This window comes from Vidua chalybeata, chromosome 4 (assembly GCF_026979565.1).
Source record: "Vidua chalybeata isolate OUT-0048 chromosome 4, bVidCha1 merged haplotype, whole genome shotgun sequence".
In the NCBI taxonomy this organism is placed as follows: Eukaryota; Metazoa; Chordata; class Aves; order Passeriformes; family Viduidae; genus Vidua; species Vidua chalybeata.
The window spans coordinates 4,086,227-4,113,143 of NC_071533.1; the positions used below are offsets into that span (position 1 = coordinate 4,086,227).

The 26,917-nt window shown below is 39.3% G+C and overlaps 1 protein-coding gene across 1 annotated transcript in view; it reads right to left on the reverse strand.

The window, feature by feature from the left end:
- Positions 1-2,853: 2,853 nt before the first annotated feature.
- TBC1D9 (TBC1 domain family member 9) overlaps positions 2,854-26,917 on the reverse strand; it is a 45,067-nt gene continuing 21,003 nt past the window's right edge. Inside the window, exons 6-21 of the mRNA XM_053941237.1 lie at positions 26,476-26,683; positions 23,516-23,722; positions 21,878-22,048; positions 21,277-21,427; positions 19,640-19,854; positions 18,059-18,176; positions 16,834-17,119; positions 15,991-16,120; positions 13,426-13,524; positions 13,242-13,310; positions 11,768-12,008; positions 8,613-8,678; positions 7,271-7,357; positions 6,311-6,385; positions 6,071-6,171; positions 2,854-5,135 (exon numbers count right to left, since the gene is read on the reverse strand). Of these exons, the coding sequence (XP_053797212.1) occupies positions 4,413-5,135; positions 6,071-6,171; positions 6,311-6,385; positions 7,271-7,357; positions 8,613-8,678; positions 11,768-12,008; positions 13,242-13,310; positions 13,426-13,524; positions 15,991-16,120; positions 16,834-17,119; positions 18,059-18,176; positions 19,640-19,854; positions 21,277-21,427; positions 21,878-22,048; positions 23,516-23,722; positions 26,476-26,683 (2,947 nt within the window). The 3' untranslated portion in view covers positions 2,854-4,412. The remainder of the gene's footprint in view (positions 5,136-6,070; positions 6,172-6,310; positions 6,386-7,270; positions 7,358-8,612; positions 8,679-11,767; positions 12,009-13,241; positions 13,311-13,425; positions 13,525-15,990; positions 16,121-16,833; positions 17,120-18,058; positions 18,177-19,639; positions 19,855-21,276; positions 21,428-21,877; positions 22,049-23,515; positions 23,723-26,475; positions 26,684-26,917) is intronic.

Genomic DNA, 26,917 nt, shown 5'->3' on the forward strand with positions numbered 1-26,917 from the left:
TTACACAGAGCCAAGGCCTTTACTGCTTTTTGTGCTGCCACACTGGTGATGAAGCTGGGAGAGTTTGGGAGAGTGGGAGGAGACACAGCCCGGACAGGTGAGCCCAAGTGACCAAAGGGATATTCCAGACCATGTGACATCATGCTCACTATATAAAGTGAGGAGAAGAGGGAAAGGGGGGCACATTTGGAGTGATGGTGTTTGCCTTCACATGTGATGGGGCCCTGCTCTCCAGAACAGCTGCCTGCCCATGGGAAAGCAGGGAATTCATTCCTTCTTTTGCTTTGCTTGTGTGTGTGGCTTCTGCTTTCCCTGTTAAACTGTCTTTATCTCAATTCATGGGTTTTCAGGCTTTTACCCTTCCAATTCACTCCCTCATCCTACTGGTGGGGGAGGGAGAGAGTGGGTGCCTGGGGCTTGGTGGCTGCCTGCAGTTCAACGATAATGTTAAAAGTCACAATTGCAGCTTGAACTATGTAACACTTGACTCAAGGCTATCTTCTAGTTGAAAGAAACAGAAATAGCATAGAAGGAATGTTTTTTCCAGCGACAGGATAAAGCTCAGTAATAGATACAACTGCTTCACTTTCAGTCTCACCGTAACACCCCTGCTCAGCTAAACTGGTGAGCTCTAGTCACAGACCAGTCTTTTCCCTCTGCACCAGGAACTGACACCAGGATTTGAAGGAACACTGGAACCTCATAGACTAACCAAGCCAACTGCCATGACACACTCTGCCAAAGGCTAAGCTGACCTACCAACTCATACACAATTCCTCAGTATTTTCTCATTTGTTCAAAATATTTTGCTCTATGCCCAACTAGTCCACGTTTCTTACCAAAATGGGTACAACACATCAACTACTTTTTACTGTCAATACCTAATTTCTGATAAAAGGAGATAAGCTGATAATAGCTACAGCATTCCTCGTTACTGGATTACCAAGACCTGGAGCAGACCGGGCACTACAGGGATGCCAGAAGTTTGCAGAGCAGCAGCGCTGGGATTCCCCAGGGCACGTGCCACCCAAACTTGTCGAGCTGTTCTCCCTGCCTTTAATACACTGGGACAGCCCACTCTGACCTACTGCTTCCACATTCAAACAAGCTGTAGATTTGGTGTTTATGCAGCAGCTTTGTTGGGTTGCTGCAAGTATTCTGATGGAATTAAAACCCTTCCTGATGCTTTTTAGCCAGTTACTGTATGGCAGCTACTGCTGGCAAACCCAGTTACCACAGTTGCATTCTGATGCTGCAAAATTAAAGGTTAGTGATGAAGGCCCTCCTCCAGAAGCTTGCAGAGTACCTAGCAGGTGCCAAACCTGGCTGCACAGCCTTCCAAGCAAAAGCACGGTTTTTGCCTGACCCAAGCTGCTCCTGTTCTCCCCCACAGTTCCTTATGTGCCACACCATATATCCCACACCAGCCTCCACCATCTGCATTTATGACACAACACCTGACTTCTACTGTAACAGAAGCTCCAGAATCATTATGTAAGGACTCACAAAGTGCCTTTCTCTTTGCAACAGTTTTGATGTCATTTTTCCAGCAGGTTTAATACATCACATAATGAACTTCTTACCTGTGTTACACAACTCTTATAACACAAATGTTTTGCAAGTCTCAATCCTCAGCTCTAACACCTAGAACTCAGGAGCTGCAAGATGCTACAATGAAGGAGGTAAGTACCATAGAACTTCCAGGTGTTAACAGCTTCTGACTAAGCTAAAAGACAGACTGGAAGAAAAAACATAAAGAAATATTCCTCTCAAATTCTTTTTTTTTTTTTTTTAGTAGTGGAAGTTCTATATAAAATAACCTACAAAAAAGCTCTAAAAATAGCAGCCCCAACTGAACTCTACAATTCACAGAATAAAAGATTGCATTTCCAAGCACAAAAAGCACAAGACATAGGTACTTCTGAAGTCATACTCACTTCCTGTGTAGCACACCTGCACATACAGTAAGCCTTTAAAAATACTTACATTTTCCCAAAAGTTTCACATCATTGTACGCTGGTCAGCTGAATTCTTGTGTAGCTTTCTGTTTACCAGCTCCCACACTGCTACTAAAGAACAGGGCACAGCAGATCTTGTCATCAAATAGGCAACTTCCAGGTGGCCCTGATCAAGTGAGCAGCCTCATCCAAAAAATCCTGGGAAAGATCAGCCCACCTGGCTGCTACCTATAGCAATGCCATTCTTAAAGAGGACCTGGCTCATATCTGGGAGCTTTGCTGAAGTGATCAGGAGGGTAAGGAAGGCTACTAGAGCAAAACAAAAAAAAGTTGCCTTGTAAACTGGCTCACCTTACACCAAAGATCCACATGTGGATGCATCTTCTTGTTCCAGGAGCCCGAACAGCAAAATAATTCTTGTCAACCATTGTGTCCCCTGCCGTGTGGCTGGGGTGGGAACAAAGCTGACAAGCTCTTAAAAGAAAAATGTTTTGGAGCTGTGTCCTCTGTGTCCCTAGGGGTTTGTGTAAGCTTGCTGATAGGCTTAAGTTCACTTTAACATAACAGACACCTTAAAGAGAAATATTTTAGGGAGCTGCAAACTTAAAAAGGTCAGTAGTCTGCTTAAGAATGTTAATTCTTAGTGCTGAAGACTTCCATGACAGCTTATTCCGCTGCCAGACACTGTAATAAAGGACCCCACTCTGGCCCTGGCACCTGAAATTAAAACAAAGTAGCAGCATTCCAAATGGTGATTATGGCTTCAGGTTAATATCATTATTTGATACGTATGTAAACCCATCCACAGTCACAGCAGAAAGGCTACAGTGCTTTTTCATACTGTTACCAGTAGACATACTAACATTTGCCTGTGTAATAAAGCACAACCACCTCATTTTCCCTCTAGCATGACTTTAATAGTTAAAAATCAAATCTGTGCAGAGTGTACTTTATTTGTTCACATTACCTATTTGTGGTTAAAAACCACTTAATCTGACAGTTTAAAAGCATTCTTTTAAAACAAAAGAATTAAACATAGCTTGTGCTAAAAAAATCTGCAAGTTACGTGGATGCAGTATTGTACAGGAGTATAAAAACCAACAGTATTCTACAGAAAATATTCTCAAAACAGCAAATAAAGATTAGGCATGTAGGCATGATCCTGAAACAAATACGAATTAAAAAACAGCTAACAAAATCTAAAAAAAAAAAAAAAAAAAAAAAAAAAAAAAAAATCCCAAATACCTGTATAAAAAAAGCAAGGATTCAAAGTGCAGGTGCTCCAGTTTTCATTTTAACATATTATTCAGTAAGTCAATACAGGATACTATTCATTTCATATAAAGTGACAGTGTTCTCAGTAAGATTTAAACATTCAGTTACATTTTGCAGATTTTTTTTTTTCATTACTGCTGCTTTACACTGTAGTAAATAAAGACTTATGCAATACAGGTTTTATTTTCTTAATCTAACAAGGATATAATAGGTTGGTGGTAAAGGTTAGTTTTAAGAACTAAGCTATATTTGCTGTAGATCCAGCCTTAGAAGCAGATATATATATACTTTTTTTTTTCCTAAGCTTTTAAAAACAGACTTCAAATTTTGAAAAGAGACTCTACCAATCTGTTCTGGGACCTGCATACACTGTCTTTGGAGAACACCAGCAAAGCTTCCAAGTCCACTGGTTTAGGAATACAGCCCTGGGCAGGGTCAAGCTGGAGATCTTCCTTTGGTGACCCCAGCTGGGAAAGGGCTTTCTCTCTGCTGAACCCAGGGAAAGGCAAATGGGCAGAAACCATCACATTTATCCACGTTTGCCTGATGTGGCAGCTAGGTTGGGATGGACTTCTCACTTTCACTTGAGCATACCAGTCTCAGGCAGAGGAAGTTAGGAGCCAGGCAGGTGTCATTGAAGTGATCACTCATATATTCAGAAAAGTAAAATCAAAGCATACGTTCAAAGCCTCTTTGGAAAAAAATTATACAAAATAAAATTATGCTTCAAGGATGTTGCCTGGAACTTATTTTCACCTGAGGTCCTTTTCAGGTTGACAGTGTCCCTTTAAATTTTAGGTTCTTCCCATTTTGTTGGTTTTTTTTTTTCCCCCCAAGTATCCGATCTCTATATATGTCTATTTTAAAAATGCTCATAAATATTGGCATTAGGTTTACATTTAGAAATTAAGAACTAATCTTTACCATTATACACTGACAGCAATAATAATAATACACACACTTCACTGACAAGCATTTTTTTTTCTGTATTTTGAATAAAATTTGCATGTGTAACATTTCCCACAGAAAGAGTGATTATACTTGAAGATAGTTATGTTTGCACCCCAACATTTTCACATTAGTGAAAACAACTATGTTTTGAAAATACCAGGGCCCCTGCCAGGTACTAATAAATAGAGAATAAAAAGAAAAAAATTAAATAAAAAACCCGATTGCCTTTTATCCCGACATAGTAGAGATTTCATAGTCACTGGCCGAGGTTATCGGTTTGCCCCTCATCCTGATGTTTTTAGCATTAGTAATCCTAGCCATCATGGACACAGGCTTGTCAAAGTACCTGACCAGCGCTGGCTCAGTCAAAAGGGAGGCTAAAAATTGTTCAAAGGTGATGGCCCAGTCCCTGTCAATGCTCGTGCTCCTGCGCAGGGCAGGGGTGTGGTTGCTCCGCACCAGAACCGTGTCATCCCCGATGTCCTCGCAGTGCAGCTTCTCCTCCTCGTGTGAGCCCGCACTCAGCACCGAGTAGGAGGACATGGAACTGTCGTCTTTCGTGTCATCGTCGGAAATGAGCATGGAAGAACAGGCTCCGTTGTCCCTAGGAGAAGAGTCTTCCAGCTTAATGTCTTCCATCTGCATGCCCAGGGCACTGTCGGGGCCAGCGGCCTCCTCCTCGCCGGCCACGAGGCTGCCCCGGAATGCCTTGTGCTGTTCCAGGGGGCACTGATGGTGCTCCTTCTTCTGGAACAGCTCGCTCTGCATGGCTTTGCTGCAGTTGCTGCCGCCGTCCGTGTCGCTGGGGGGCTGCACGCTGAAGAGCTTCCCAACCTCCCCGATCTCCAGGAGCAAGCTTGTCACGGCAGCTGTAGCATGGTACAGGTCCTGCTCGTTGGGGTCTTCACTGAACATGTTGTACATCGTCTTGCACAGCTCAATGAACTGCCCCTAAACACAGCGGGAGGGAACATTAACAAGAGCAGGAAAAAGTCATGCTGACATCTTCCAAGTCAGTTTTTGAAGTCTGGGATTGAGGCAGGACACAAGAGTTTATGTGACTAAAGTGGAATTTGAAGTAATCCAGGTGCAGTCTAGGAAGCATTTTCTACGACTGGGCAGTCAGATATGTTGCATCTCTCAAAGGTATTTAGAATAAATTATTGGACGTTTTGTCCAACATACCGCAAATACATTTCTCTGCAGCCACAGGAGGGCAACAGAGGGTGAGCAGTGAGACACTTTGCATTCATTCTGGTGGATTTTCTTGTAGGAACAATGCTAAGTAAAACTAAGGATTTGCTAAAACTGATGAGAAGGAATGAAAAATGAAGACCTGCAGCACTTCTTAGCTGACAGGAGTAACTTAGTTGGATACAAGTCTTTTGAAAGCCAAAACTGATAAATTAGATGGGAAGATTTGCTCAGGGCTACCTTAAGTAAGAATCATTGTTCTACAGGGAATAAACCTTCCCTACATGCTCTGGAGGAAACAGCTATCCCAATGGGTCTCCTCAGCAGCTGTGGATCTGAGAGGATTGGGACTAGCAGTACAAATTACAAAACATAAAATACTACTTTCAGGTTATGCTTATTAGACATTAAGAGCTGGCTGGTGATACTCAGTGTCACATCCTTTGTCTAGAGATCAAAATAGCATGTTTTACCATTCCTGTATGCGTGTATCTCATTTATGGGATGTTTTGGGAGCTGAATGCCAGTTAAAGTATTTTGTAAACAATAAACTTCCACAATCAGCTGACTGCTACTCTGGCAAAAAAGTATCTGCTCAAAATAAAACCTTTGTTCAGTGTTAATACATTGAACATTTATAGATAGGTGAAGAAAGTTTAAATTTAACGAAAAATATGTGGCAGCAGAAGTACCTGATTCAGTTTGGGTAAGTCCTTTGTGTTTTTTCCTTTGGATTTATTCTCTTGGCTCCACATTCTCAGGTAATATCGATTCTCTTGTGAGCTCTTCTTGCCTGTTGCCAACAAATTACCCAGAGATGGAGGAAAAAGTCCATGAAGAAACCTTAAATTATCACCCATATTCCCCATTTTCAAAAGGAGCATCTTTACATGAAGTGAAAGATGTAACTCACATGGAGACACCAAGCATACCTTTGTCTGTTTTCAGACTCACTGTAACAAACCCATCATCTACTCCATGTTTGTTCCTGCTGTCTAGGCCAACAACTAGGAAGTGGAGGGGCAGGGGGAGAGAGAGATCAGTGTGGGTTTAGATACAAACATTGTTTTCACATGTACAGTGCAAAACAACAAAATGTTTACAAATATTTACAAACTCTGCAAAAAAGCAGAGTAAAAATTACAGAAATAAATTATGGTTTTTGCTTACTCTTAAACCTGCCCATAAATTCCATTTAATTTAGAGTATCACTACTTAGGCTGGGACAACCTTAGATTTTGTCCACATAGTAACAATGATTAACCCATGCTAACACAACACACCTCCTAGCATGATACATGTTTGGTGATTAAACCAGTGCATCTTCTTTTGCCTCTCAGGACTTGAAATTGCCATTTCTAGACTATTAACTCTTACCTGTATTTTCAAAAAACTTTCCTCCCACTTATAGCCAGAAGGATGGGTTATATTTTTCTTGAATCAAAAGGAAACTTCACATCAAGTGTCACAAGAAAGAGAAAGCCAATTAAAGCAGCAGTGAAGAGATGCTGGCTCTTGTTAGGGCATGTAAGATTTCAAACTGCTGAACTACATTTCGATGTATCTTTTGCTCTCAGTGTTTTAGAATATTTTAAGTTCTGATCCAAATACATCTTGAAAGCCAATCTATTTGTTCTCATTCTCCACAGAATTACTTCTACTACGACACACTTACGGCATTATTCTACAAGTACTTCTGCAATGAACAATTCAGGGGGACTCTGAGTGTACACATGCCTGCACCTCTCACGATATCAACACATAGACCAATGCTTCATACTTCTTTTTACATAGAATTCTTTGCTAACAAAGTTTAATCCAATTTAAAAGTAGCTCATGTTGGTTGAAATGCATTGCCTCATCTTCTCATGCCTGAGACAAAAGATGCCTACCATGTGTACAGTCTGGTGTGATGTCCTCAAAAAAGTACTGAGTAGCTTCAAAAGCGGAGTCTGGCTCTTCTTGCTCAGGGGATGGATCTAAGCAACACAGTAAGATTCTTTCATTAAAAATTTCACCCTTTAATTAAAAACTGAAAGATAGTTCCATTGATACATTTAGAATGTCAATTTCTAGAAGTAAAAGTATGAGAGGGTGATGGGCTAGGAATCATCACTTTTTAACTCACAGGAGATGAACAACTGGACCTGAATTGTTTCCTTCCCAACATCCAATACTGACTCACAACAGCTGTTTGCTTCCAGAGGTTGGCTTACCCATCTTCCCATGCCTACTTCCATTACTTTCTTCTGTGCAGCTCAGTGTGTCCTAAGCAGGGCTTGCTCTCTTTCCCACCTGGAAACAATCTGTCATCATTTGGTATGAGCTTGCCAGTCCCCAAATATGAGAAGCTGCATTCTTAAAAGCAGGTATTTTTTTGTAATAGTTCTATTTCTTTTTTAATGTTAAGTATTTTAAGAAAGTATTTTAAGTATTTTTTTTCCCATTTAAATTACTGAATCACTCAGGCCTACCTCCAAGCAAAACCAGCTGGGAGCAATCAGCAATGTTCAAAGCATACAAAGGTGAATGTCCTCTCAAAGCTTCTAGATATGTTTACCACAGCATGTAAATGTACACAAGAATTAAACTACCCAAGCAGTAGCAATGTTCTCAAAGTGCAGGTTCAGTAAGGACAGCAGTAGGTTCTTTATGGCATGTGTGTGACAAGCCAGAGAGGACAAAGTTCCAGTATAGAATTTTCAGAACTGTTCTGAGGTGTTTTCATCCCCTCTCCACCCTGAACTGCTTCTCTCACTTAGCTGAGTCCAGGTTTGTACAGCTCCCTGGAACACACATCTATGAAACGATCTGGAGCTTCCCTCTGCAAACAGTTGTGTCAGCTCAGAGGGGAAACCAAGAAGAAAGCCTAGGGACAGAAATGAGGAGCCAGGACATGCAGGAACATTTCAAACTTAATTTTCAAAGTCTTAAATAGAGTGCATTATGGTAACACATGTTGAAGAACACTGGAGGATATCACCAACCCCAGCTTAATACCTCTTAAGGCAAGAGATATTTATATGTTTGTGGAGGGAGCAATTAAAGGCTGTGAGGGTGCTTTCAGACTTTCCAAATCTGTCTGGTTAGAGTAGAAGCTTCCTTATTTTACTGCTGCATAAACAGCTCCAATAATTCCCACAAATTAATTTTTAATTGGGAAAGCCAGTCATAAACAACTCTGCTCCAAATTCCTGTTCTCAGGGAAACAAGAGCTATTTTAACATCACTTACCAGGCAAAACATGCATTTTATACAGTAGCTTCAGCTTCTCTGTGAGATCTCCATGGCATGCTGCACCTAAACAACATTACATGCAGTACATTATTAGTCAGCATTCTGTGCCATTTTATTCGTTATAGCCACAGTATTTTGGTTTAGAAGCTGCTACATTCACTATGGGAAATACTGTATCCATTTAAAGCTCAAGATCATAAGGCAGTCACTCTACTTTTAAGAACATACAGTAAAAACAGTAAGAGAACACAGACAAATCTACCCTGAATTTTGTACTTCAATCTTGGGTCCTTTATTAAATGCCTCTATCATAAATCTCTATCTATGGTTATGGCATTTTCACTCAGAAAGGCCTCCAGCTGAAACTTAACAAGACCTTTTTTGTGTGGACTTCAATCTTTCTGATCTGAGGATCTAATAACAACATCACATGTCTCAGAGCAGCAAGATATTTACCAAAAAAAAAAAAAAAAAAAGAAGAAAGAAATTCAAATAAACAGCATTTATCATAGCTTAGCCATGGGCTACACTAATGTTCAGGCAATACTTTCTAGTGATTTCTCCACATCAACCCCTATTTGTTTCTGGACTACACTAGAATTAACTGTATGAAATCCAAGAGGTCTATTGAAGCCCCCTCCTTCCAATTAATTAAATGGATAGTAGTTAATTTCAAAGTAATGAAATAACTGATAACCAGACCTTTTTGTAAATCTCACTTGTTGTGCCATGCCATCCATAAATAAATGAATTAATTTTTATTAATTAGATGGTGCAGAGATTTATTTTACCTTATAGGTGACTGTGTCAACTTACCTCTGCTATGCAAACTACAGTGTGTGGTGTGGCAAGTACTAACAATCACAGTCTCTTGTAAAGCTTAACGCTCCAATAAATATAGATGGTAGACCAAAAAGTTGAGCACAGTTACATTAGCCATTTTGCTTTCAACATGGTCCTTTTAAAGCACAAAATCTTGTTATTTTCCTATCTGGTGTATCACACCATGCAGATAATGTGTTCTCTTCTGGTAAAGGCAACATGACATAAGCAAAGGACAGAATGGGCTGCACTTCTGCATCCTCCACCAACAGGGAACTGCAAAATAGGATTCAGGGCACAGGGTGACATGTGTAGGCTTGTTGCTCTCCCTGTTCCCAGATTTAAAGGGAACTGAAAAAGCTCCATAGCTACAATAAATCTGTATGTGCTTCCTGATGCAAACTTTTCCTTCCTCCTAACGTGTCCCTTTTCCTTTTTGCTCAAAATTAGGAAGAGCATTGCATCAGCAAGTCAAGAGAGGTGATTCTGGCCCTGAAAGGCTTGGAGAATGCTCCTGCATTCTGTGGTTGAAAAAAAAACTGTTTGCAAAACAAAACCAAAAAACAACAACCACAAATAGACTCAAATACTCCTTGCAAGACACAGCTTTCATGGTGCTGACTTTGACAGGAGGCTGTGACAAGTACTGCAGTCAGCAGCAGCCACTGCAGAAGTGGGAGGGCTGTGTGCTCTGGCAAGGGAGTATTGCAAAAACCTGATGGGAGGCAGGAGGCCACTTGGAATCCACGTAGAGATCTCTGTAGCTTACTTGGATGTGCAGTCAACAACTGTCATGCTATAATCCAGTGTGTTACAGGAGTGCAGGGGAGCTCTGTCAAGAGTGAATAACCCAAAGAGCTCCCAACCAAGGCTGAAAATCTCTTCTGAGCAGCACAACTGGGCAAACCACTCCTATATTTGAACTATATTATTGTAACAGGGCACAGAGTAAACATAAAGAATACACCAGGTTATTCCATCTTTGCTCAGCTGAGGCCCTAGAGGCACCTGAAGTAGGAGGTTCTTGCGGTAGAGACAATGAAAAAGAAATGGAATTATTAAAAGTCCTGGGGCATGGTGAAATATGCTCAAACCATTGTTCTTTTGTTGACTGTGCTGTCCTTCCTACCATTCATGTGGTTGTCAACCAAAAAGGGTGTCAGCAGGGTTGATTTACTTTCTAGGGGAAGAAAAAAAAGGTTTCCAAATTACACCACAGTGGGCTTAGTTTCTGAAAAACACAACATTTTTGATTGTTTTGCCCATTGAAGATTTTAGTTCAGTTGTGTTGGCTTATAGCCACATTTGTGCATTTTACATTCATTTCTGTTTGCAGTGCTCAGTACTGGCCCTTGTTCTTATTACTCATTATTGGTTCCAAAACATGCTGTGTCAATCAATAGCTGGTTGACTGTTCCTAACAGCATCCTGTAAACTGGGAGAGGAGTTAATTCCTCAAAAGGCCACTGAGTGGCACCTGGAACAGTACCTCAAATACAAATCACTGCATCACAGGAAGCACTGGGATTTTTTGGGTGGTATGAAGGGGAGGCATGCAGCCAGTTTTACTGTCACAGCTATTTTGCACTTAAAAAAAACAGGTGCTACTCTCAAAACTTCTGTACAGAGGTTTCAATGCAAGGCTGCATTTGGAGCCCTAATGCTTAAACATACTGTTAACAAAGAGATGCTGAAAGCCAGACTGGGCAACCTTTTCACTCTCAAAAGGAATCAAAACATAGAGCTGGAGGAAATTCCACATTGCCATGAAATGACACATGGTAGATGGTGAGATGTTGGTCACTTACAGCAAACAACTCCAGCTATATTTTAAAAAGGAGTGGCCATTTCCTGCCTCGCCTTTGCTTCCTCATGTTAATCCTGGGGCTTGCAACATCGACTTTCATGTCCTGAAATCTTGCTTCTTCAAGTCTAAAAACATTCAGCCTCCCTCTCTGACCTGCACCTTCACTTTCTCCTTTTCAGGGACTTCCAAACTGCTCTCTGCAGTTTTGGTTACTGATTTCAGAAGCAACAGAGGTAGTACCTCACACTCTTAACTATGCCAAGGAGAAATACACCATTGAGCACCCGTATTGCAGTTAATTTTTGTGTTGAGAGTTAGCAGTCGGTGAAATCCTCAGATCCTAACGGATCTGTTCATGTGTTGTCCTTTTCCCAGTGAAGTACACCACTGGCTAATGTACACTCACCTACTAAGACCAGTCTAAACCCCAGAGGGAACCACTGTCACAGGCAAGATAAAACGAGCTGAACAGAAACAATCTGCTTTGTCACATCAGTTTGAAAGTGCCGTGGATCCTCCTTACTTAGTCCAGAGACGAATTCACGGAAGTTGATGAGCAGATCTCCATTTTCATCCAGAAGCCTGAACAAGCGGGCAGCCAGTGTATCTGAGTGAGTTCCACAGGCCCAGGGGAAGAGGAGGGCAAACATGCCCTTGAACTGCTCGAAGTCAATGCGGTACTGCTCCAGGTAAGGCAGGCTGGGGTCGTGCCGCTCCGTGGCGTTGCTGTTTCCTCCCCAGTAGCAGCTCGTCAGGTGCTCTGCCTAAACAGAAGGTAAACACCACGAGATTGTCAGCACCTCTATAAACAATTCACCGCTCTCCATGACAAAAAAATTCCAAACAACCCTTCCACACGCATTCTTAAAACAATGCACTTCAATTTATCCAGCCCTTCCGCTCCTGGAAGGGCTTTCTCCTCTAACCAGCATAAAAAAAGCATCACTCTACTAAAAAAAAAAAAAGAAAGATAAAGCAAAACTTTTTCTGCCTTCCAGGCAGATGAAACATGAAATCCAGAGCTGTGACTTCACAGGCTTGTTGTGTTTAGTCACCCTCTGCACTCCCATCATGCAGCCAAGTCAGAAGGTTCATGAAATCTTTTTTTAGTCTTTAATAATATGAAAATAGCTGTTTATTTGAAATATTTTTTGTAGATTCTCAAGAATACTGAATAATGTACTGTTCTTTCAGTTTTACTGAAGTCAGCGGAGGTTCTGGAGCTGATTTTGGCAGAATCTAATTCAAAACAATTCAGAAGCTTAGAGAAAAAGATCCCAGCACTGCACAGTGATCACCCAGGGAGGAATGTCTGGCTTGGTCTCCCAGATTTCATGGAAGACTGAAAGAAGGCACTGCAGGATTTGTTACAGATGGGAAATTAACAGGATATAATTCTTCATCATATTAAAAAAAAAAATCTCTTGTAATAAAACAGAAGAAGAAAGTAATTTGTTCTAAGACATTGTGCATGAAGGTGAAGCTAACACATTTAAATGCTCACCTTTAAATTTTGGGATCTAATGGCACTGCTGTACAACCAACTGACGAAGACACATCACTTTGTGGCATTAAACTCCCATTTAATGCATTAAAGCATTAACAATGGCAAAAATCAGCTACTGCTATACAAAAGTATTAACTGTCTGAGATAACAGAATTGTGATAAATACCAAAACTTGGGTCAGGTAGAGAGACACATATGTTTAGTTTCTAATGACTGATCAAAAGCCTCTATCCAATTTTTCATTTTATTTTTTTACCAGTATATACTTTTCTTTCCATGGACAAAGCAACCTTTCCCGATGTTTTAAAAACTGCTCGAGTTTAGGGTTTTTTTGTATATCAATAACACAGCAGCTAATTCAAGTTTGTATCAAGATACCCAACAATAACTGTCAGATTTGACCTGGTGCTTAGAAAAGACAGAGTCCCACATCAAAAATGAACATTTACACTTCCTGGAGGCACATGATCTTATCTTCACTTCGCTTTACCTTGAAAAGCGCATAGAGTTCCTCCAGTTCATCGATAGTAAAAGAAGTCTCTGTCACAATAGTTCGTACCTTTTGAAACACAACATTAACAGTTACAGTTTTGAAATCCATGTTCCACTGAAAAGCTAAGCTTCAGAAAGTGACTGAAGTTGTTATTTGTAAAGAACATTATTTCAGTACTGACCACATTGCGCTTTGTAGTATCTTCGAGGGTTTGGATGACTTTCAGTCTTTGTTTGAATCTCATTTGTTCAATTAAATCTGCCCGGATACTTCCAAATTTCTTGAAAGAGAAAAAGGAGTACATTATTGTCTCTGTATTCATATTCAGAATATTCAGCTTGCCTTTAATGTATTAGAAAAATTAATTTAATTACATGATGTACCACAAAAGAAACTGCTGTTAACGCATTTTTCAAACACATTACAAAATTACAAAGACTTCAGGAGTATATCACTAGACTTTATTTTTCCCAAGAACTTATTTTAATTTGAAAGGTCTTTATTCAATTTCAAACTCTCTCATTTCCAACTGTAATCTCAGTATGTAGAAACTTCTTGTTTGGCAAATCTCTGTGAATAGATTGTTTTGTAAGTCCTCCTGTGGAGTTCTATTTCAGCTTGTCCTGGAATGTCTCATAATCACAACAGAAAGAGAATATTAAACTGGATCTCTAATGGCTGAGACAGTACAGCAGTCCTTACATTCTGAGGATCTGAAACAAAGTAGCAAGAATGCAATTTCCACTACGAAAATATTCTCTTTGATACCCAAGTCTTATTTTCAGAAGTTTTTTCTATAATGCAAGTAACAGTGTCAGGGAGCCGCTGCAAATACTACAAAAGCATCACAGGGGGAAAACCTATTAGGAATGATATTCCATGTTTTCATATGCAGAAGAATGCCTAATCCCTAAGATTCATTTTTGTAGAAATATTATAAACAGAAGTTTCTTGCCATCCAAAATGCACACACATAGGAATGCACAGATGACCAGCAGGAACAACAATGCCAGACATCAACTACACCACATGTGAAGCATAAAGGGGTGGCAGGACACACTTTCATGCAAGATGGATTTATATTTCCAGTGCAAGTGTATCTACATAAGCAAGTCATAATATGCTGGCACATTCTTGTAAAATGAAATTAATGCTAAAGCTGCATTTATCTATAAAGGTATTCACCTTCATCATGTACCAAGGGAGAAAAAAGATGCTTCATTTGTGAGCATGTTGCAAAAAAAGAAGTCTTTTGACAAAAATGGAATGTAGATAAACATTCATGAATATCAGGCATCACAGAGGTCACAAAACCTTGAAAAGACAGATCTTTTGTGGCTTTGAGGCCACACCCATTCCAGTAGTCAGTGTTTATTCACTGGTCTGGGGGCCAAATAAGAAGGTCTGTTCACATCCATGAAACTAAAACTCACGTAGTCTACAAAAAAGGAAGGTTGCATTTGATTGCCTTCTGGGAATGGTCCTTTGTCCATGCTAAGTTTCAAATTGTACAAGGAGTTGTTGGAAGGATGTCACCTGTTCAAGGTCAAAATTGTATCAAACCTTTCCACAGCACAGACCTTTCAGTGTCAGCTCTTTAGTTAAAATGGCCAAGATCCAGACACCACTGTACACGCAGGTGAAATGTTGGAAAGCATTTCCTCACTCCCCATGCTACTTGTTTTGCCTAATTTACTGAAGTGCAGTTGGTTATTTACCAAGAAGGACGCACAAGGTTCTGTGCTTCCAAAGCCCCAAAAAGACAAACTAGCTCGGCATGGAGTCAGGTTATTCCTTTTAGAGCAGTAAAGCCAATGCAAACAATCTTCATGGTGAGGAAAATGGGAAAATGCAAGGGAAACACAACTTCACATAAATGCTTTTCTTGGCCATTCTGACACCTACCAAGCATCCACCTACCTTGATACACCTTTCCCTTCATCACAGAATACAATGAAGACTGCCTTCTTCCTTATTAAATGTGGTATGTTAAAGCAAAGGGAATTTAGGGGCACAGAAGTGCCTTTGAGAAAGCTGTGCTATTGCTAACTGTAAATGGACTCCATATCAATGGAAGGGAATAATGGAAATTAAAGAGAAAAAATCTTTACAGTTTTTCCTTACTTTTTATAAAGTATGCCAGTGTAACCAGAGATATTTTAACTGATTTTTTTTTTTTTTTTTAATTTAAGGACAATTAAACCAGTCTGCAGATTTTAGTTGGTTTTGCAGGCTTTGTCCTGCATTTTAATAGATATTAGTTATTACCATCTCCTTTCACTTGATTTTTTTTTTAGCTTTGGTGATAGCAGAGAATATAGTGGCCCATGGTCACAATCAGCACTTTTCAGAAAATGAAAGGCAAAATAAACAAAGTTTCACTGATAATAGAAAGGTCTTCTGAAATCATACAAATTTCACTATTATTTCAGTTTGGAAAAGCACAAAAAAGTTTAAGTGAGGATTAACTCCTTCCAAATTAAAAGTTCAGCTTTTGTTTGTAAATCACTTTTTGGTTGTGTGCTGCTCTTCTTTGAGGCCTCAGACTTCTCTATGAAAACAGCTCCAATTAAAAGAAGAAGAAAGTCTAACTCCTCTTCCTTCCTCCATTTCAGGATTCTCAGATGAGTCTGCATTTCTTTTATGTTCCTTCTGTTTCAAGCAAAGCCAAATTAGAGTATCAAATTCCTCTGTGAAGCAGAAGTTGAGTTAGTTGGCAAGTTCCTGTTAAGAAATCTTATCCTACCTCATAGGAAGACCTGATAAGCCTGAAGATATCCACCTCAGGATAAGGCTCTACATCATCACTGAGCAGGGAGTGAAGATGAGGAATGGGAGGAAGAGTGCTGTCCTTATTAGTTACGCTGTCCAAATATCTGGTGGGGAAAAAAAAATAAAAAAATGAGAAACCCAAGATAAATTTGTATGCCCTCCCTTCTGAGGGTTAACAGCACACAGGTTACATATTGATTATTACATGTAAAAGTGATCAAGCCATTCTCTAGAAAGAGTTAAGGTTATATTATGAAAAAATTCCGAAGTTCCAGAAGCATCTGGAAAACTAAACACTGCTACCGAGCTCAAGAAAATCAGAGGTCACACTCAGCAGCATTAGTTCCAATGAAATGACTCAAGCCACTCCATCTATTACCATCCTGTTTCACCGAAATCTATTTGTTCAAGATCCTACCTAATTCTTCTTAGTCCGACTCAGTTTATTCCCAAAACGACTTTCCTTGACATCAAGGATTTTTCTTAATAACAATTAAAAGGTAGCAGGCTGAAGTAACAAAACTCATGTAATCCACTAAAATAATGAATCAAGTTAAATTTCTGTAACTAGGTTTGGGAAGTTTACTTGAATGTCTTGAAAGATGAATTTGTATCTTGTTGGCCACTTAGCATTATTTTAAAATAATAAAAGGAGCACCTTATGTGGATGAAAGAAGACTACTACAAGCATGTAAAAGATTTACATATATGGTACTGGTTTAAATTTAGTATTTCAACATAGACTACAAATCAGAAAAGGAAGCAAAAAAGATGTAACAAACAAACACGAAGATACTTAATTTTCTGTAATAAATACCTTCCCAAGACTGTCATGGCTTCTCCATCATCTTTACAGTTAAGCAACTTGTCTACATTAGCTTCCAGGACAGCAAGTGCTAACTGAAATATCACCTTTATTCCTTCACAGAAGAAACAATCCACAACTACCACTGCACTTTCAAATGGCATTACACTGAGGAAAAGAGTGAGGAACCAGGACAGGGAGATGGTGGAGATTACACCCAAGTCCTGCATGCAGTCATAAAGCTGTGGAATGTAGTCACGAGCCAACTCTTCAAAGACACCCTGATCCACCAATGCTCCTGTTGAAGACAAATAAGGTTGAATTAATTCAGGGGCAACTGATATACTGCCATTTAGGGGAGGAAAAAAATTTCTATATATTCTATGTAGATAAATAAAAAACCTAAGAATATTTTGCATGGTGCTTATGCACATTTTCTCACTTTCAAATGAGTAACAGACTCCGTTACACTACTGAGCTATACATACATATTGAACTGTAATAAGCTTTTTTCTGTTTTAATTATACACTCCATAATAAATAAAAAAGGAGTAATTTGGTCTAGCACCAGCAGAAGTTAAATAGTGCCTTGATATTACCATTACTAATTGGAGTAAGACCTCAGCATCACCTGTTGAATGAGGCCAGGGTGACTGTGAGTGTTTAGATTTACTTCAAGAGAACCCGTATTATACATTCCCATGCCATAACATCAGTGTTTTAACCAGGCCAGGAAGAATAATTTCTAAGGCTGAGTATCTCAAGTATTTGTGAGATATAGTAAAAATAGATTCCATGATAAATTGAAGTCACTCTCTTCGACATACACAAGGAAGCTCATCTGCCAAAACCAGCTTTCTGATACTTGTGCCCTTTCATATCAGAGGCACAGGCACAAAGACACAAAGACTTTTACTGCAAACTGCTAAAGCTCCTGTTTCCATCTTACCTTAATCAGCTAACTGGGTCATTTAAAACTCAAATTTTAGCCTCCCATCTTTTCTGAAAAATCTGCTTTGCTTAATCCCACTTTAGAATGCCATCTGATCCTAAGTAGGTGATAAACTATTAACCGTAACATCACCCCTTCAGGAAATTGCCTTTATTCTCCTGAGCAAGCTGTCTCCTCACTAGCATGCACAGATGCATCTACCCATATATTTGTTTCAGCACAAATAACACCACTTAATCTGGTTAGTTTTTGTGCTGTCATTTCAAAAATGTCCCCGCAGCATACCAACGACTCTTGTGTTGTAGTAGTCAGGCAGCATACGCTCACACAGAGCCACCAGCAGCCAGAAAGCTTCCTCCTCTTTTGCATAAAGGAGGAGCACTGAAGTGACAATATTCATAGCCTAAAAGAAAGGGAAATATAATTATTCAATATCTAGCACTGTGCCTGGGCAGAAAAGTGGTAAGGAAATTAGCTACATCTCTCCCTGCAGATCTCAAACTGTTCAAGTACTTCCCTGTAAAAACAGCAGTGTTTCCCCAGTGCTCAAAGAAAGGCTTGAGAAAGCCTCAAATCACAGAAAATTGTAAAGCTTTTCTTTAGTTTTGTTGTTGTCATTTCACTGGGGCTTTTTGGTGGGTTTTTTTTTGGGTCAGTTTGTTTTGTGTTACAGATTTTTTTTAAGAAATCAAGATTTTTCTTCCTAATCCAAGGGCTGACTCAGGTCTCCAAGCATCTGTTACACTGCTACTGATATTTCGCCATAGGTGCTCTTGGGGAATCTGGGTCTGGTGCAGCCAAAACACCTCCCACAGCACTAGTGATGTGCCTGAATTCTCACTGTAGCTGAACCCAATCTCAAGGTTATTAATTATTGTGACAGCTTTAGGGACCAGAACTGAAATGTCTTTCTGCTGCTCCTCTGTAAATAATCTTTACAAATGTTGTAGCTATTACTTAGTACCACATGTGTTATTAAATAATTTATGATGGTATCTGTTAGAACTGCTTGCACTTACTCAAGTTGCATTTGGAAGTCTAAACAGTCAGATATTAATCAAGCTTCTTACTACTAATGAATTTCCGTTTCTTGTTTGCAAAAGTTATGTAAGAAGGCAAAAAAAAGGCCCAGGTGATAAACCACAATTATATAGTAAGAAAGAATTATTTAGGACCAGAAACTAAAGTGACTTGAATTATGGGCATAAGAACCTCAAAACCACGCACTGGGGTCAGCATTAACTTTACAGATATATGGTTGGGACTCACAGTGATATCTCCTAGGATGCTTTATTTTTTGCAAAGTGTTTGGGGTTTTTTTGCTTGGTTTTTTGGTTGTTTTCTGGTTTTTGTTTCTTTCCATTGTTTTGAATGATGGCACGCCATCACTGAAAGAGGAAAGGAGGCTCTGGAGGGTTATAACTAATACATTGAATAATAATTAATTATAAGATGGACAGATAAAAATAGATGAAAATTTAAGGCTGAACACAAAGCGTTTTGGTTTTGAGGGGATTTTTTGTTAATATGAAAATAACCTTTCTTCAGGGTCCTTTGTCATTTTCTGTAGACAGCTCTGTTATCATCTGTCCAGTTTCTAGATGTATGAGTGGAAATTATGCTTACAGGAGTAAATATCTCTCAATGAGTGCTGCTAATACTGCTATTAGAGCAGGTCCTTGTGTGACATCTCTCTGGCCTCAGCATTCCTGCCTCTCTGCAGCACTGAGGTGTGAGCTCACAGCACCATCCACACCTCAGTGTGCTTCACAGCACCGAAACCTCACGTGCATGACTGAAGAAACAGGACTGCAAGGAAAGAACTGGAATTCCAGAAGCTGAAGGAGTGCAGGGTATTTCAATTACCTGACAATATCCTATGTTTGGGTTTCTGAAAGCATAAGCTGTCAAGACTCTCCTTAAAGCAGCAATACCCATCTCATTCTGGAATGCAGGGTGTTCTGGAAGGGAGCGGTGCAGATCCCTCTCTATCTCTTCTGTAGCAAGATTGTATTTTCCCATTGATTTCTCCACTAGGTCCTCATAATAGCCAGGATGAGTGGTCATTTCATTAATGGCTCCTAGGAGTAGGAGAACAGTATTAAAACCAGGAGAAAATGAAAGGTTTAGCAGGTACAGTATTCCAACATGATCATCTGCTCCCCTTCCATTCCAAGTGTCACCAAGAACTTTGAAAGCAAATATGAAAATATTATTTCTTTAAAGGTGATTAAAAAATTAAAAAGGATGTGCTTTGGTGATTATTACCCCTTCCTGTCTTCTCTACAGGCATTTTTATAATGAGGTTAAAATTCCTCTCAGCCAGAACAAAACAGAAGGCATGAAGAACAAACCAACTGGGCAGTCACATGGTATCATGAGCTCCCTCTGCAGCTGGCTGGGGGTTTGGTTATCCTAAATAACTCAAAACTTGTCTTTGAGAAAGCTACTCGCCCTGAGAACAGAGTAGATTAATGTTTGGTTGCAGAAAGTATGATATGTCAGCCAAAAGCAAGACACAAAAACTCAGAGTTCTATTCCTACTTCTGAAAATGATTCTGTCATCCTGGGCTGGGCACTCAGCCTTACATGCTCACAGAGTTGCTATGAGATTTCACTACTGACTTTACAAAATCAGTCCAAACTAGCTGTTAATAGGACACAAAACAGAGCCCTACATTCCTGTGTGTATCTTCTGAAAACATTTCTTTAGTGCCCAGCAGCAAAGAGATAACGTACATGACTATGTATTACTAGGGAAGAAATAGAAAACAAACTTGAAAGCATCATTAGGTCATCAGATAAAAGGCCCTCGTGCTCATATCATAAGTGGTGTGGGTACCTATCTTGAGGAGGGTAGAGCTAAAGAAGGCATATGGTGATAGGTTATGAAGAATGCTTGAGGTAGGATTGTTTTCCATATAACTAGTAACAAAATTCTTCAACTTAAAAAAAACCCAACTTTAAGTGGACACAGATCTAGAGAATCCTTTATGGCACAGAATCCCAGATAAATATTTTCTCACCATTTTTTCACATAGCGGAAGCACCTAATAAAATGTTAGAGTAGCTTTTTTTTATATCAACCAAAAAAAAAATTGTGGTTCCATGCTACATACCTAAACTTTGGAATTCCTTGCAACAATTGCTGTGAAGGCCAAAAGCTCAACTGGATTCACAAATCATTAAATAAATGGGAATTAGGCTTGCTGGTGGTTGCTGAACATCTAGAAGGTCCCTAAACTACTGACTTCTCGTTACCAAATGCGTGTTCTGCTTTTTATGTATTCTTCCTTAATTATGTGAGCTTGTTTGAGAAAGGGTATTTGCCAGTCTGAACAGAAATCTTGTCTAAACTTGTCTGGCACCCGCTAACAATCACAGCCTTACTTACTCCAAATATTTTCAGACACTTATTATGTGCACCTTTAATCATCTTTGAAATCCTTTCTTCCCTCATGCTTTTGCTTATGTCCCACAGACACATTCAAACGAAAACCTACCTGAAAAGAGCAGCCAAAGTTCCCCTCTCATGCTTTCTGGAATGCCCTTTAGCACAAGGTCTCTTGTTTTCTCAGTACGATACATACAGACCCCTTGGCCATATTCAGCAAAGTGAATCTTCCAGGCCTGTTCCTTCAGGAACTCCTTGGCCTAAAAGCAAAGAAAGGCAGGCATAAAGATGCATTTTCTCTTTCTAACACTCTGACCCACTAAAATCTTGAGTGCTAAAAAGCCTGCAATAGCCTAACCTCCCAAGTGAGTAAGAAATAACTTGGCTATGGTCCAGTTACCTTCTTAATGGGCTGCCTCCTCCCATTCCCTAGTTTCTATGCCAGTAGACCTTGCTGTTAAGAGAAGCAGTTATACTTAAGAGCAGGAATACAACCTCTCCTTGAATTACATCAACCTGTGCTTTTATGTAGTGAAGTTATTTGTATTGGTAAAACAACAACATGTTCAAGCCTTTACTTCTGTGAAAAATACTGCCTCTTCTTAAATGTCTGGCAAATGAAACTCTTCTGGGTCAGCAACACGGGTTTTAAGGCAAACATAATTTAACAGCCTGTTTAGTCAGGTGGAGCACTCAGAGGTGTATTTTACCAGCTTAGGGTTGAATTCCTCAGGTGACCTGCGCCGATACATTGTCATTAAAGCTTGAGTTGCTGTTGGAATACCGTTATCATTGAGGTTGAATTGTCGCTCTCCCTCCGACTCGGAGCTCAGGCTTTTGTGAGGGCTGGCAGAAATCAAACTACTTGACCTTGTGAACACCTGTAGAAAGCAGTCACAAGCAATATAGGCATGAAGATGAGCCAGTGTCTGGAGTTTTTACTTCACTTTACTTCAAAATTTATACATGCTAACGATTAACAAAAACATAAGCCAGCAGAAATTAGACCAGTAGAGAATAATGAAATATTTATCATCCAGTTTCTCAACAGCTCTCCTGAAACACAACCAAACTCTAGAACTAGAATTGCTAGGGTAATGTTAACCCTAAGTAGCCCTGGGCAATTGAGCCAGCTCCCTTGATCTGTCAATATCGTAGGACTGCTAGATTGTGATTTGGAATAATAGTACTTTGAAGTATTTCCTGACTTCTCAAACAGCTTTGAAACTGCATCACAGTAAAATCTCATGGAGCAGTTCACATCAAATGCCTGAAATTGCAAGTCAGTCACGCACATCTAGATGTGTAGTCATATTACAAAATTGTAGTAATGCTTACAATTAATTTGTGTTTATACTTCAGTAGGTAGAATACTTAGATCCATTTACAGCAAAAGTTCCAGCACTATACATGCCTACATGCTCTGGTATACAACAACACAGTAATTATACCTTGCCATCAACAAAGCAAGTAGAAAAGTTCTTTTAAGACACACATGGCCAAGAGGGTAGGGCTCCTCAGGACAGTACTAAGGTATGGCTTAGGACAGACTGGGAAAGTGAGATCTACCTACATAATACCAAAATGATATACCACAAAAGCCTCTTCTGCTTTGAGATCTGAATTACTAAACTTTGCTGGGTTTAACAGAACAGGTAAGGTTGTTATATGAAGCATCCTAATTTCATACATAAAAGCTGGACTTCAGCAGAAGGCTTGACATTCAAAGTGCCTAAGAAAAGTGTATCTAATCATAACTTTTAAGAGCCATTTACTTTGCACACATATATAAGGAAGTGGCTCAGAATAGGGTCATTTGATGTTCAGGACAAGGCTGGCTTTTTCCTGCAAGGACAAATGTTCCAAAGTTCATTAGCAGTGCACATGCAAACCTGCTCAGCTCAGTCATTGTTTTCAGAAGAATCAAAAGATGGGATTTAGCAGCTAAAGTCTTGAATAAAAGGAGTTTCGTGCCAACTGATAATTTCTTCAAATTATTAAAATTCCAGAATTACATTTGAGTTCGACAAGTAAATAGATATTAAAAGTACTATTCAATTAACCAGATAATCAACTATGACACTTTCCAGCAAGATACATGGTAATTTCAGAATGTGACAGCAAGACTTAAGAGTAGCTCTTCCTCAGCAATGACGATTTCTCTTAGGTTTAACATGAAAAAGATAGATATCCTGACAAATTTGAACACTTCAGCTCAAAGGCATTAACACAAAAGAGGTCACATTCCTGTGCCTAAAGGTTTAGCTTCACAAAATCTTAAAGGTGTTTCCTCTCCCCACACCAGTTAAAATCCTCTTCTAGAAAATTATTCATGCTCCTTAACATACCTCATCATCTGAGCTGATATAGCTTCCAGAAATATTTTTATCCAAGTATATTTTTGAAGTAGTTTGTTGCAGAAAGTCTGAGATCCTCTGTACAAGGAAGTCTCTGTCTTTCAAGTTGGCAAAGAGGAATGTCATTCTGTTTTTCGTGCTGATTGACAGCGGGCTGGGCAGCACACTGGAGCTGTCTGCCTTTTCCACTATTGTCACCTAGGAAGAGACAGTTGCTACAGCTTAAGATCTTTAGTTAATCAAGCTGCTTGGTCTAAGAAATCATCTTAATGCAAAAACCCACGCTCCTTCCACCCTTTTATCAAATCCCTACGGACAACCCTTTGCCAGAAAACATGGTTTGCATACAAGGGCTTACAAGCCTGAAAGATAAAGGTCGTAATCCCTCAAACAACTAGTTTCAATACATTTTCCATCAAAACTCCCCTGCACTACTTAGCTGATTTTCCTCAGACCATATTTTAAAAGAATCAGTAAAACAAAATTTCATCTGTGGGATACAAATCTATCAGCTTTTTTCTAGGACTTCCAAATCCCTCTCCTGCTTCCTAACACCATCAGCACAGGCCACAGAAACCTTGACCTACCTTTTACTGCCAATACACATGAATAAACCATTTTTGAGATGATGCTCCTGTACAACTGTACAATAGCTGCACACTGTGAAAACAGCTGCATAGTGTTACTTTAACTGCATTTTCACAGTGAACAGGAACTTGCAACAAAGGGAAATTAACCCCATGTCTTCCCTTACAAAGGAAAATATCTAACCCTGGGAGGTGGAGGCTTCTGTATGGCCTTCAGTTGTTAGGGAAAGAGTCACTAATCTAACTGAACTCCAACCTGTAAACAGTACCCCTACCACAATCTACTGAGTACAGGGAACGAGTTCCCTGAGGTTTTGGTAAAACACATTAACACCAAGAAATCTCAGGGATAAGACATACATACACTGTTGAATTATGTAACAGTTGTGTGTCATAAATGTATCAATCCTCCAAGTTTGTGCAGTTCATACATTGAACAAAACACAAATCACAATTATAAATACTTTTAACCACTGCTTTTATTACTTTAGATTATTTCTTAGGTAATGAAAACTGACTTACTGCCTCCAGAATAGAAAGTGGGACATTTAATTTTGCTAGGACTTTGACTTTTGCTCCTTTAACCCTTTTAAAAACAGAAATCAATGGTAAGACATGAATGCTACAATATTAATAACTCTCTAGCTAAATGGATAGGGTAACCATTTTTCATGCATTCTCTTTGAAGACTTAAAGACTGCAGTGCACCGCTCAGGGGCTAAACCACTTCTCTGTTCTCTCCATTTCCTTTTATTTTTCTGTTAACTACAAATCTACTTGTTACTTGTTAACTTAAAGGACTTCACTAATAGCATATTAAAGTTAGCTAAAAAGTGTTCCCTATGCTTCCTGTTTCACTTAAAAGCTCTTAGAGCGCAATCAGCACACAAGACAGACAGACAAGTTCTAAAGGCACAGGACAGACATTATCAAAGCAAGCTCAATTACAGCTCTGCTATAATGAGACCTGATACCCACTTATTTCCTGTTCAACAGATATACACATATCTGAAGTGCACCTGCTGAAGATGCAGTGAGCAGTGCAGTCAGCCACTGAAAAACATCTTTCCCCACCATAATTTCTGAATCAATGCTTTGCTATTGTCTTATCTGTCAAAACACCTCCAGGATATGACAGAACACTGGAATTAACTTAGGGCTTAACCCAAAGCTTTAATTAAATAGAAAGCTTTCCTTTAATTACTAAAGGTACTGATCAGATGTTCTGAGGACTGGCACTACACCTGGTTTACTGTTCTCCTTGTTGGTGCTGAGACATAAAGCTGTTCAAACAGAAGCACTTATTCCTTCAGCTACTTCTGTCTCTTAAAGCTTTAGAGCTGCTCTGAATCCCATGCTGCTGTAACTGTGGCTATCAAAAGCAGTTGCTGAATCTGCTTCCAGGAAAAGAGGTCCTGTTAAATGAAGACTGCTCCTCCACCACTTCACCTGCAGGATTGCCATTCCCTTTGATTTTCAGTCAAACGGTGCAACCATAATTGAGTACCTCATCCCAAATAACCAACGTTGTTGCAACAAGCTGCTGAAAAGCTGTACTTCAATGTTTCTGAACAAGTATCTGTTTTACTCTTAATGATTTGCAAGGGAAAACAGTGCCTTGAAATATTCCATGGTTCTTCAGTCAAGCCAAACTGTCCTTGGTTACATCAGCTTTGCTACTACTTCCAAAACTTACCACAGTTTTCCATTAACCCACAAATCAAGTCGACCATAAAAAACTCCCCAACATAATTATTTTTATTGCATCAAACCAACTCTTCTTACTGATGATCTGCTTTAAGTAACTAGCTTTAAAAAGGGAAACACACCAATTTGAAAAATACTGACAAAATATTTTCCACATACAAGAAAAAAAAAATTGCAAGTCTGTGGGAAGAGGCAATTCAAAACTTGAGGATTAGGAATCTTTTTACATCTGACAAAGGCAAATCTTATCTGACAGATTCTTTACCAGAATTTCCACTCATCAATCTAGGAAGTTTCACCCTTCACTCCTCCCTATGAGGCACAAAAAATGTAAAATTGGGCTGTAAATCGGAATACAAATTATGAGAGAGGAAGAACTCAAAGGTTTATGAAAACTGATCGAAAAAACTCCGTGTGAGCTTTAGTAGCAGGAGCTGTGAACTAAGATACACAGTCATTAAATATTACTTAGAACACATCAGTATGGCATGCTCACAAGAGATTAAAAGGATGAAAAGAGGCTTTTCTCCAAAAAGAATCAAAAATAAATAATAGTAAAAAAAGCCCACCAAAACTAAAAAAAAAATCAAAGCTAGGCTGAAATATAAGATATTGCTTTATTACTTGCCCTATAAATTTAAAAATACAAATATTTACCTCTCGAAGAGGGATAATAAGGCTGCACAAGTTCTCTTCTTTACTAGTAAAGCAAATGTAGTTTGTTGAAACAAACATCTGACCCAAAATATGCATTTTATTGAAAGGAGTCCAAAGAGTACAGTCTGTGTGTCCATCTAATTTCTCATCCTTGGGAAGTCGGAACAATGCACGGTATCTCTCGCTCTTTGCTCTGGCATCAAGATCCCTAAAAAAAACCCCACAGGAAGATTTTCTTGGTTTAGGGAAAATAAAATACATTTTAAGATGTATTTTATGCAAATCATTGCAAGTTACCTGCACCTGCATATAACTCAGCCATGCAAGGAGTGTACAGCAAAAAGTTGGAAATAATTTGCATATAGTGGAGACATAGTCTTCACTTTTGGAGGGTTCTAAAACTACATGAAAAGAAAAGGCTGCCATGAATGACTCAGACATT